This window comes from Mugil cephalus, chromosome 17 (genome assembly GCF_022458985.1).
Source record: "Mugil cephalus isolate CIBA_MC_2020 chromosome 17, CIBA_Mcephalus_1.1, whole genome shotgun sequence".
Taxonomy (NCBI): Eukaryota; Metazoa; Chordata; class Actinopteri; order Mugiliformes; family Mugilidae; genus Mugil; species Mugil cephalus.
This window is the reverse complement of record NC_061786.1, coordinates 18,420,623-18,433,546: the sequence shown is the minus strand read 5'-3', so window position 1 is coordinate 18,433,546 and position 12,924 is coordinate 18,420,623. Positions and strand designations below refer to the sequence as shown.

At 40.1% G+C, this 12,924-nt stretch overlaps 1 protein-coding gene across 6 annotated transcripts in view; it reads right to left on the bottom strand.

Annotated features, from left to right (window-relative positions):
• Positions 1 to 1,074: 1,074 nt before the first annotated feature.
• The window catches only part of stxbp5b (syntaxin binding protein 5b (tomosyn)), a 29,410-nt gene continuing 17,560 nt past the window's right edge, over positions 1,075 to 12,924 (bottom strand). The window contains exons 19-30 of one of the 6 annotated variants that reach the window (XM_047610884.1): positions 12,811 to 12,873; positions 12,656 to 12,712; positions 12,503 to 12,550; positions 10,224 to 10,274; positions 9,847 to 9,966; positions 8,851 to 9,090; positions 7,030 to 7,387; positions 6,785 to 6,950; positions 6,255 to 6,366; positions 5,613 to 5,833; positions 4,474 to 4,545; positions 1,075 to 4,345 (exon numbers count right to left, since the gene is read on the bottom strand). In XM_047610884.1, the coding sequence (XP_047466840.1) occupies positions 4,504 to 4,545; positions 5,613 to 5,833; positions 6,255 to 6,366; positions 6,785 to 6,950; positions 7,030 to 7,387; positions 8,851 to 9,090; positions 9,847 to 9,966; positions 10,224 to 10,274; positions 12,503 to 12,550; positions 12,656 to 12,712; positions 12,811 to 12,873 (1,478 nt within the window). In that variant the 3' untranslated portion in view covers positions 1,075 to 4,345; positions 4,474 to 4,503. Of the gene's footprint in view, positions 4,546 to 5,612; positions 5,834 to 6,254; positions 6,367 to 6,784; positions 6,951 to 7,029; positions 7,388 to 8,850; positions 9,091 to 9,846; positions 9,967 to 10,223; positions 10,275 to 12,502; positions 12,551 to 12,655; positions 12,713 to 12,810; positions 12,874 to 12,924 lie in introns of all 6 variants that reach the window. The other 5 variants (XM_047610883.1, XM_047610886.1, XM_047610885.1 and 2 more) reach the window with 5 other exon arrangements.

Here is a 12,924-nt window from a genome sequence, read left to right as displayed (position 1 = left end):
AATAAAACAAAAATGAATGTTAAGGTTCATCACTCTTATTTGATATATTTTAAAATTCAAGTTAGTACACCATGTTAATTCAAAATTACTTACTTTTCCAGAAATCACGCATGAACTAAAGTAAACTAAACTAAACTGAATAATAATGCTATATTTTAAAATATTACTTCCTGTTCCAGCAATCATGCATAAGCTAAAATAAAACAAAACAAAAATGTATATATATATATATATATTAAAATATAAGCTAGTTACGCCATGTTTATTCAAAATTACTTCCTGTTCCAGAAATCATGCGTAAAATAAAATAAAATAAAATAAAATAAAATAAAATAAAATAAAATAAATATATTAAGGTTCATCACTCTTATTTGCTATATTTTAAAATATCAATTAGTACACCATGTTTATTCAAAATTACTGCTTCCTGTTCCAGAAATCATGCATAAAATAAAATAAAATAAAATAAAATAAAATAAAATAAAATAAAATAATAATGAAGATGCTTAGGCTCATCATTCTTATTTGCTATATTTTAAAATATAAATTAGTGTACCATGTTTATTCAAAATTACTTCTAGTACCAGCAATAATGCGTAAATTAAACTTAACTAAACTAAACTAAAAGAAATGTGATAAAACATAAACAAAACTATAAGTAGGACCAGTCCTAGATTATTTAGGTTTATTGCTCTAATTTGCTGCCTCACAGTAAGAAGCTTCTGGGTTCGATTCCAGGCCGACTGGAGCCTTTCTGGGTGGTGTTTGCAAGTCCTCCCAGTGTCTGCGTGGGTCAGCTTTGCTCTCTTTACTTTTTCACATCTCAACTATTCCTTCTTACATCTGCAATAATAATAAAAAAAACAATACACATTACATGACATAATACTGACAAACAACACGTGAGACATTCAGGAGCAGCTGCATCTTCCTCAGTTAAAGCTTAAAAATGTGTGTAAAATAATGTGTGTCCAAGTCAGTATTCAATCCAGTTTGTGCATAATCAAGGACTTGTAAAACTTTTTTAGTGAGAACACAGGGAAAGGTGAAGCGGTAAATACAAGACAAAACTCATTATGATTGGTTTTACATTTATTTTCCATTGCACAATAATATCTATATATACTGTATCTACAGTCTAAATTGTTTGTGGCAGCAGATTAAGTCAGACATCCATGTGAAATTTATTTTAATAAAACTGTACAAAAATTGCCTACAATGAGAAAATACTGCAACTGCACAGATATTCATCCCAGAAGACAGATGGATGGAAGTATGGCGAGTGAGGAAAACCCTCGGCGCTCTCCCGCACGGCGCTGCGAGCTTAGCTTAGACTTCGGCGCGTTTCTACAGCGCAGAGGGAAGCGAGAGTTTTTTTTAAATGAAGCAAACAGTAACATTAACAGATGTACCAATAAAATAAATATAATCTCTCACACGTATACAGTTGGCATGTTTCAAACGAAAATGGGCTTCTGGTGTGTGACGACAACTTCAGTTTTGTTCAACATGGTGGTTAATACAAATGCCAGGACAGACAATCTCTAAGAGGGATAATACATGGTTGTTTCAAGTTTGTAAACACTTAATATCATGCATCCTTCAATGTGCAATAAGAGACCATTTAGGACATATATGTTGCAAACTGAAGCACTTTAAAGTTGAGGCCACACTTTTGTAGAAAGACTCAGCGGCCCACCGAAAGGAGATGATCCTCTTGCAGTAGCAAAGCTTAAATCCAAGATGAGCATGTTCAATATATACCAGAAAAATGTTTATTGTCATGTCTGGATGATGGATAATTATGCACAACCATTGCTTGGACATTAAACGTGAGTAGTTCTATCCCAAAATGACATTAAAGGTATTCATCTTTAATAGATTATTGAAATTAAAAGTATATATATATTTGTTTTCAAATATATAAATATATCATAGTATCATTAACCTGACGTTGAAAACAAATCTGAGAGTGAAGCAATCAGCATAATTGGCAAACGACATAGATAAGCATAGGTTCTGTCATGTTTTGGTCCTTTGAAAAAAACAAAATAAAAACAAAAAACAAGAAAAATGGGACACGAAGGAATAAAGACATTGAAATTATTTTAACAAAATTATTTTAAGTACAAAAAATAGTGCAAAACCCACATGACTGCTCTTCCAAATGGGTTTACCTCAGTAGTATACAGCAGATTAAAACCAGCCATCTAAAAGAGAAGGGCTTTATCCCAAAATGTGACATATCCAGCTCAGATAAAACATTTTTGGTGTGATTTTATATCCAAAAATAAAATTAAAATGATGACTCCGTGCCTTCGCTCGGCCTCCGTTTACTTCTTTCGTGGATTTGTCACTTTGGAATGAAACTCTTCTGATTCGCTTTACACGTGTACAACGGTTTCGGGGACAGTGATGAATGAGTCACGCCCATTAAGAAGAAGCAAAGCCAATCCTACTTTCCCCTTCACGCACAGTAGACTTCTCAAGAGTGCAATAGTCAAATGATCCTGACCGACTCTTAATGTCATTTAGGAGGGGGAGGGAAAAAAATCAAGACAACTTTGTGAAATTAAGCAACTCTTTGGTGTCGGAAAAGAACACGGCCGCAAAGCGTACAGTATGTCACACTGCCTGAACCTGCACTGTCAGATTTGTGTCCAGCTGTCGCGCTATTTACAACATTTGGCAGCAATCTGGACCGACAAAGTCTCTCTTTTTTTCAAAATAAAAGACCGACAGATAATGCTCCTATATTGACACAAATAGCAGCATATCCTTGCACCTCATGGAGAAAAAAAATAAAAATAAAAAAAAGAGAGAGAAATCTAATTACAATAGTTAATCACACTGAAAAACACTGTCAAGCAAAACCAAACAAAAAAAAAAAAAACCTCAAAAGACCTATTGTAATACGCTGTATCTATGCAGTATTATAAACATCGGCGCCCATACACATATTCCTGAATACATGTATGTTCACGAACACACAGATGCACACGTAGGTAGAGGTTAGCATATATGCGTCATGAGGCAAAAGGCAAGAAGAGAAACTGTTTTGTGTTTTTTTTTTTTTGTTTTTTTAAGTGAACGGTTCAGAGATGACCAGCGTGGAACACTTTCCGTTGTGCTTGGTCACGTCTACTGGCAGCTACAAATACAAAGACAGCATCGGAACCTCCATTGTGCTGTAAGAGACACATGCTTTAATCCTTACATGTTGAGAAATGAGGCAAAAAAAAAAAAAAAAAAAAAACTTCTTCATCTACGACAGAAAAATAAATCACACACAGATCGATTTCTGTCACAGAATACTTAAATTCGTAACCAAAATATACATTTATGCTAATTATATTAAGGACAATATTCATGTTGCCCATGAACACATGGTCATCATCATCATCATCATCATCATCATCCTTCCTTCATTAGATGTGAGACTATTTCCAGTGTATCGGCTCACTTTCTCTGACACATTAATGTAAACTCTTTAGCTTTTTTTTTTTTTTGCGCATCAAATTTAATGCCCAACATACACACTTCTATACTTGTCCCAATAAATAATTTCAAAGTAAAACCAAAGTGACTCTCAGAGAACATCGAGTTCTCGCCTAAAACAACCCGGTTTGGAAAACGCTGTAAAAGGTACGGTGGGTGATGAACTAGCGTACTACCAGCCCTTATTCGGTGAGAGGCAACAGATTCATCATCTCCCTGTCCATTGTTCTTCTACTGTTTTAAGTGCTTTGAAAGGCCCTTTCTGGACAAATAATGACAATGAAAAAAAAAAAAAAAAAAAAGACGGACAAAGGGCAGAGGACGATCTCTAAAAAATAATTTAGACTAGAAAAAAACAAAAAAAAAAAACAACATGAAACGAACAAGGAGTCCTTCATTGATTCAAAATCATTCTGACGGAAACTTTGATTAGATTCGAAGGACCTGGGGTCATCAGACTTTTCTCCTCATTTAAGTCCACTGTGTTTGGCAGACACCATAAAGGGCAGAGGAAGCAAAACGAACAATTGCAGTCAGGCCACCACAAGTCCATTTGTTTTTTTTGTTTTTTTGCAGAACTGTCTTTCCTCTTTCAGAACAAAACAGCAAAGTGTGTGTGTGTATATATATATATACATATATATGTGACATATACGAGTGCATGATGGATATGGTAGGTGCCCTCTCTCTCTGTCGCTCTGATGTTAAATCATCGGTGAAATGGAAAGAGAGATTCCCACGGAGCTTCTCTTCTTCCATTTCGCTCCATTCTCATCACTGCGTCGGCCAGTCTGTACTCTGCGGCAGTCCTCCGGTGACTGAGGTAATGCAGAGTGATGATATTGTGCTGAGAAACACACAAAAAAAAAATAAAAGTAAAAGAAAAAGAATCCGTTGAGCAGAACCCCCCCCGCCGTGGGGAGAAATAGAGAAGAGAAGAGGAACCTCCTCAGAGATACTGGTGTGCGTGATTACAGAGTCCGAAGCTCCATCCACACGCTGCCATCAGAGCTGGTACCACTTTTTATCTTTGTACTTCAGCATCATCTGAGGGGAGTGAAAAGGAGAAAGAAATAAAGAGTCAGAAACAAAGAGCAAACATGAAGACTAGGGATGTGCATCGAGAACTGGTTCAATTCATCAATATCATTCGCCTTCATGCTCATCCATTCCCCTCATCGATACTTTTCGTGACGAATCTTTACATCTCAGTCCAGACGGTGGCGGTAATGCACATAAAAGTTGTTTGCCAACCGCCATTAAACGAAAGAAGAAGAATCTCTACCTTTAAGCACGTCATTCACCTGATGACAAGGAAGACGCATGGAAGAGAGGCTGAAACTAGGTATTGATCCGATACCTAGTAAATACAGGGCTAGTATCGCCGATACCAATTATATAATTTTTTTTAACTTGAAACGTCATGAATAACTTTGTAACTTTGCCTTTAGTTAGTTGATTATCATTATGACAAACACAGGACAAATATTGTAGTCACATAAACCTGTCTCAATTAACTAATTATAAAATTAAATAATTCCCCTTTTCCCACTAAGGTCATTAGTGCAAAATAAGAAAAAGCAACAATGTAATAAATATATAACAATATAAACACAACAGGAGTAATTTACTGGATGAACAAAACAGACATTGTAACAAAAGTATCGATCTCATCACGCTAGTATTGATCCGATACCGATACTAGCCTTGGGATCGATACTATAGATATTTAGATCGATACACCCGACCCTAGCTGAAGCGGTCGATAGTGTGGCTTCACTTCTCCAGAAGGGACTGTAAACAGTGCAACGTATGCAGCACGGCAATTTCAAGCGGGGGCGGCAACACCACCAACACGCTGAAACATTTGGCAACGACACACGGCATTAAATGCAGCTGCCGCTAAGTCGGAGCAGAGCAGCGCTAGTGACGGACCCAGGGACCAACTTCCTATGTTGGCTACAAACCCCTACCTGTTCTAGACCAAAGATTCAGGGGAAGAATTGATAAGCAGAATCGATAATGGAATCGGTATCAATAAAACGTCATCGATGCCCATCCCTAGTCAAGCCTGTGTTGTAAATGCTTAAACGCTGCAGATGCATGTTCCGTACATCATGGGCGTGTTTGGAGAAGGACTCCGCGCTGGACATCATGGCCGCGGTCCTCTCCTCCAGCTCCCCCAGCTTCTGCCCCCTCTCGTCCAGGGCTATCCTGGCCCGGGCGAGGTCGCCCACGACCCCCGACGCCGCGCCCTTCATGCCCTCCATGCCGCCTGGGCCGGGGATGTGCTGGGCCAGGCTACGAGAGGCCTTACCGGCAGACGTTTCACCAACTGAGCCAAGACAGAGACATGTTTCTTCTTTCAAGTAACACCGCATAAAAGATTAAAACAAAAATGATTGAATATATTATTTAGATCATCAGGAAGCACTGAATACACCACCTAATGTAATCTCAGGATAAAGTGTGTGTAAAAATAACGACATCGTTAAGAGTCTGCATGAGAAACTGGTTCAGTTGTTCAAGATGAATGAAAGATTTTTCATTTTAACTTCCAGATTTAATATCGGTCTGCAGCTGGTACGCTAGTCTTTGAAGCAAGACACTGGAATAGATCGGCAAATCTCAGAACTGATCATTTCATTTCTTTAAGTTTGAGCATAGTGCAGCACAAAACTGCTCAAGATGTTGGAAACACGCAAGCGTTTAAATGAGAGACTACATGGAAATACTAGAAGGCATCGTGTACTCACAGAGGTCCTCCCTGTCCAGAGACTGAGCTCCTCCCCCAAAAAGCCCTTTGAAGAAACCTCTGTTTGGAGCCTCTGGCGTCTCCACAGGGGTAAATAACTCGCTGAGCATCTCCTGAAGAAGAAGAAGACACAAGCATCAGCACATCTCCTTCAATACATTCTCCCTCCCTGAAGATATAAAGATTGAGCTGTACGGCATCACACTTTTTTTTTTTTTTAACCTGATTACAGACTGAGCCTCTTTGCATTAAAAATGCACATGAAATTATTTCATTTCACATTTGTGTGAATAAAACATTTGAATTATCTCTAATTAGGTTTAATGTGTGCAGCAGTTTGTATCCTCTGTTATTCATTATGTGTTAGAGTTGAACAGATGCCCCTGAGGACGATGGGAAGAGCATAAATGTTCATGGAACAAAAAAAAAAAAGAATAATGCCTACAACAGCTGGTTCAAACAGCTGGATAAAAATGAATGTTGCAGACTATGCCGTTCAAAAACCATTTTATCAATGAAAGAGCCTCTGACCTGCAGGTTGTCACAGGTCTCCTGGCTGTAGGTGATCCTCTGGATCTCAGTAGGCGAGGTGAGGTACAGAGCCTGACCCAGGTTAGAGAAGCAGAACGTCCTCGCTATCCGCATGTCTGTCAGCGGCAGGTAGTTAACGTCCAGCAGAGGCCGTAGACTGGGCAAACTGTGACCACACAACCAATGTTATAATAAGGTTTTCTGCTGTATCAGAACATTTAAAAGCAGACAGAAACGCCACATACCTGAGAGTCATTATGTGCCCGTTAGCGCAGAAACAGGCGATGCAGTTGGCTCCGGCCATCTGCACGACGTCGGCTCTGAGGACGAAGGAGGTTTCTGTGATGCTGTGTTTGTAGATGCGGGTTTGGGAGGGCAAGGCCACCACCTTGGCCTGCTTCTCCGAACACAGTATGGCGAACTGGGTGTCCGTGCCCTCCTGCGACGAGGGAGGGGAGCCTGGCCTGCGCCTCCGGCCCTTCTCCTTCTCTTCATCCGAGGCATTAGGGTCATACCATGACTCGTAGGGAGGGGGCAGCAGAGTTCCAGTAGCGTCCAGCAGCGCCATAGTTAAAATGCCTCCTTTGAGTCTGATCAGAGTGCCTGGAAAATGTGTGAAAGCAGAGGGAAAATAAGCACAAAATAAAAACATTTTACTCAAAAGGTCAGTAAAGCTTTTATTGTTATTACCAAAAAGTAACCTAAACTAAAGTCCGACTGCAGCTCTGTCTAACAGTTTGTAGCTCTTCCTTGCTTCCTCCCAGCTAATAGGAACTCTTTTGGTTTCCAGGGGAGAGTTATTTCCTTTCACACAAGCATAGAATGTGTGTGGTATGTTCAAGTGCAAGTGCAGCTGACGTCACAGTCATCACAGTCGTCACAGTCGGCCTTTTGTTGTGAGTAGTTCTTTGATGTTGTCTGTGGCTTAAGCCCAAAAACCTAAAATTTTCAGGATGTAGTTTGTGTACAGAGACATTCCTGAGTGTCTATCATCTCTTCCTGCATCCACTGTAGTCAGTCATTCTGTGGCCACGCATGTTAAAACTTCACAATAATAAGCTGAGAACTATCTGAGGTAGGGCTGCACAATTAATTTAAAATTTTAAAAATGTGGATTCTGTTGCATATAACCAAGCAGTAGTCAGCCAACCACCAGGGGGCGAACACATCCTCAAGCCTCAAGCCCTGGTGTACTGACAATAGCAAGTCATCATGGACTTGACATGGTGATGACATTTTTCATATATATATATATATATTTTTTTATTTGCTCCAAAATAATAATTAATAAATCATGTTTAGCTATGTTTTAAGGTAAAGGTACGTATGTTTAAGGCAGTTGCACGGCCACCGTATTATTGCACATGTTTGGAATTTGAACATAGCTTGAATAGCTTAATATTGAATGCAAAATTATAATAATAATAACGTATATTTCTAAATAGCACCAGGCTAAGCTTGGTAGGGGGTCCCTACGCAATGTCTCCATCAGTTTGGGGGTTAGGGTTCAATGTGTCCATTCATTTTTTTTGTACATGTACATGTTTTTTGTACATGAAATAAACTAAACTAAAAAAACTAAATCCATGTCTGTTTCCATCGGCAACCAAGACAACCATTTGTGTAAGTTTTATTGTTCATTATTAAGCATTTATTCCAATTTAAAGTTTAATTTTGCACTGAAAACTGCTCGAATATTTTTTGTTTAAAAGTAGCGCAATAAAAATCCTAATGTTTTCCCTAACATAATTAATAATCGAGATTAATAATCGCGAGCCCAATATTTATCGAAATAATCGCGATTATCATTTTGGCCACAATCGCGCAGCCCTAATCTGAGGTGCTTTAATGTTGCTTACCAACAAAAATACAAGTGACTCAATAAGATGAGGAAAGGTTTGGGACTGAAAACTGACCTTTTGACCCAACCACATTTCTTCCGTTTGTGTCGACCACAATGTCAAGACCATAGAGTTTCGAACTGCTGGTCACAACAGACGATGCATCCTCATTCACATGCAAGTCCACAACTGGTGACCGACATTAAGTTGGGTGGAATTTCTTACCGCAGGAGGCGATGCCGACCGGCTGCTGCAGCCTCTGGTCCGCACCCGGCGGCAGACTGAGGGCCACCATCATCACAGAGCCATGGGTGGTGCCCACCAGCAGACAGGGGCTGAGCGCGCTGTCCGACTTCCTGGGGTAACTCTCGCAGAAGTAAAAGGAGGAGATGGCCTCTCGAGATTCCCTGTCTATGCTGGTTACACTTGAGCTACGTGAACGGGTGAATGAGTTATCCTTGGCATCTAGACGGCAGGAGTGACAACAAAAATGAGGAAATGATTCACATAAAATTAAAAGAAAAAAAAGGAGAGGGGGGGGTGGGGGTTAGCAGTTCAGCAAGTCTCCAAGCAAACAGGAAGCTCAGTGAGCAACAGGACTCACTTGTGGAAAAGGAGCCCGTGCAGACAAAACCCATTCCATTGTTTAGCGTACACACAAAAGCTTTTTTTTTTTTTTTTTTGACATTGAGATGTTGCTTTAAAAATTTTCCATCATTTTTCATTTTGCTGTTCGGCGATTCAGTTTGACAACACTCTCAATGAAAAAAGAAACACGTAAGTTATGCATGTAGTACTACAGCGACTCCCAAGGAAGAACTGGTATTTAAGAAGCAGGAATTATTCATGGCTCGTTGCTGTGCTGACGGCAGCTGAAACCCAAGCTTTTAGCCTCTTTAAAAACCTAATGAGGGATCCCAGCAACAGAAAAAAAACAAAAAGATATTTGACACAGAAGGGAAGGCTAAACACATCGCCCATCCTGTGCCGTTCTTCACAGTGCAAAACTGTAAACAAGAAAAGCAAGTTTTTTTTTTTGTTTTTTTTTTTAAACACCGAGTGCAATCAAGCCGTTGGGACTTCCTCAAAAAGAAGGAAACAATCATTGTGAGAGGATTAGTGTCATATGTCATCCAGTTTCAGAGTAAAAGCTCCAGTAGTTGGGGGTTAGTACCGGTTAACCCACTTCAGGACATGTCAGACCATGGCTGGACCACTCACAGCAGTTTGGATCTGACTTAGTTCTACAGATCCCCCACTTCTGGTTCATCCGGGACACGAGTTGGCAGTCTTTTGCACAAGGGCGCTTCTTACAAGTCAGAGAACGCCATCGCTTATTCTCTGTTTCCAGTGCAAACACAGAAAGCGTTGGTCTCAATTTACAGTGGTGATCAAAATCTCCGAGGGATCAGGAGCGTCACATTCACACACACACACACACACACAGACACGCAACATGCTACCAGACAATGCGGGAAACTTTTGCTGCTGTGAACCTGATACAAAGCAGAAGATTCAAATGACAACATGAACGCCTGTTAAAAAAAAAAAAGGGAAAAGGCACTTTAGAAAGTTAAAAGTCATTGGTTTTGGCTTACCCTGGTCTGTCTTTTGCTCACTAGACGAGCTAATTTTCCGCGACATCTTGGCTGTAAAAGAAACACATAACCCCTATTTTATGAGGAAAAGAAAAATGGAGACTAGAAATGGAGATTTGTTTTTTTTTTCGTAGAAATGTTCAATGAATCACATTATTGGAGGAAACATCATCGGCTCAGTCACTCTTTAGCTGCACAAATCAGTGCAACCGCATGAGTCATATTTAGGAGTGGTTATACTAACAAGGACAACTGTTGAGGAGGTTACGCAGTGTGCATACACCGATCAGCCATAACATTATGACCACTAACGGGTGACGTGGATAACGCTGATTATCCAGCCCTCACGGCGTCTCTCAGTGAGGGGACAGGTTGTGCTCGAAGCGGACGTGTTAGGAGCAGGAAAAACTATCAAGAAGTTTGAGTGATTTCGACAAATTGGGACATGGAACGGAGGATCTCCGAGACTCTAGTGGGGCGGTGCTAGTCCAGGTGGTCCAAAGAAGGAAAAAAGCAGACCTAGTGACAGGGTTAAAGGTCAAGAAAGCTGGTGTCAGAACACCATGGATCACAGTTTGTTTCGTATGGACCCGTCAGGGTGTCAATGGTGACGCCTTTTTGAGCTGTTGCTTAACTGTTTTTGTGTGCACGTCTGTGTCACGCTGCATCCTGACGAGCGTCACCGCCATGGGGTGGGGGTGTCTGGCACTTGTCTAAGTAACAGCCACACGAGTGTCACATTCACACATTTCTCAGAAAGATACTGAATGGTCACAAGATGTTTAGGGCTGGGCGGTACGACCAAAAACACATTTGACGATGTATCTACATTTACAGCTCGGCGCTCGAAAAAAAAAAAAAAAAAATTAAATGTTATCAAGATGAATCAATAAACAAATTGTGGCTTCATTTATTTTATACATCATATTTAAACGGTTGTGTCTGTAATGCCAATAGCAGCATGACCGGCTACCGTAATAACTGTAGTCTGCGTGCAACATTTTTTTCCCCATTCATAAAAAGCTAAAATTGGGGACATTTTTGGGGACGGCTTTAGCCGGGGGACAAGTCATCCACAACGGGGACTGTCCCCAGAAATCAGGGACATCTGGTCACCCTAAAAAAATCCAAACAACCTACACAGCACCTATTTTTTCTCGTTCTGGTACATTGGTATGCCGGTATATTAAAAATTCCTAAAGATGGTCAGTGTTTTTTCACTTCTCCTGAACGGTTTCAATGCTCATCGGTGTAGGGTGCTAGTAGCTTGCCATTGTGCATGGTCTGCAACAATGTTCGGATGGTGCTACATATCAAAGTAACATCCACATAAATGTCAGGGCCCAGGTCTCCCAGGAGAACATTACATCGTAACAAGATCATCAGCGTTATTCACGTCACCATTCACCAGTGGTTCTAATGTTTTGGCTATATATATATATATATATCTAATGCACACACATTATACAGTTCTTACTGTGTGCAATGAGACACTGAGGTATTGATTTTGGTTGGCGCTTTCTAACTTTGCTGCTTAGTACCAGGAGTGTTGCCATTCGAAGATATAAATCCCCAAAAGTTGCCTGTTAGTTGTATAACCACCCTGAGAGAAACCGTGAGAATAAATACGAGGCAGAGAAGACCAAACCAAAGGGGCCTGCAGTGTCAAAAAAAAAAAGCAAGAGGCAGTTGAAAAGTAATTATAATTCAGTGAACAGAGTTATGTGAAAAAAAACAAGAGTAGGTGGAGAGGAAAAAAAAAATCAGTGGATAGCCAAACAATTAACACTGAACTGAAGCCCTGGAATCAGAAACACACACACAGCCAGTGTCTACAATCGAAGAGGAACAATTCACTGGATTAGACGTTAGTGCTGCAAAGATTGAGGCAGGGAGCAGATTTTCTATGCTTTGGTGTCAGTATTTGTTTTGTTTTTTGTTTTTTTCCATTCACAGCTCCGCGCAGGGTTTTGGAAAAAGAAAGAAAAAAAAAAAGATCCGCATAGAAAATCTGAAGCCTGGATTTTAAAAAAGACATCCTGTCATGCACTTGAGAAAGAACCCTGAATAAATTTTTATCAATCGAGAGTAAAAACACCCCAAAAAACAACGTGATTAGTAAACAAACAAAAAAAAAACACATTTCTTTAATTTGGCACAAGATGCACAGACTGGCGCAGGATTAAGGCACAGTGTGGTTAGAACGCTGTCATTCAGAGAGAGAGAGAGAGAGAGTGAATAATTAAAAAACAAGAGAATGCATCAGGAACATACAGTACCAAAGTCATTGGCAACCGTCTTGGAAAAGCGTCTGCTTTTGAACTTCACTGGAAATAAGGTTCAAAAATATAAATCAGAGACTTTTCTATATATATATATATTTATTTTATAAGCTAAATTCTCAGGGCCCATGCATTTTAATAATACAGTACCCTTCTCTATGAACTTCTGCTTTCGTTCATCATCTGAATTGCAGGGTGAGGTAGATCCTACGCGAGAAACAGCAGCGTTTGAAGAAGATGGTTTTCAAAATAAAGGATGTATGGTTTCAGGGTGAGGGGGGGGGGGAGTAGGGGGTGGGGCTTACCTGAAGTAGGTGATTTGCAGCGGTCCTCTGAGGCGTTGGACCCGTCGTTGGAATCGCACAGCGCTGCGGGGAGCCACAGATAATGCAATTAACAGAAATAGTTTCAAATCTTTT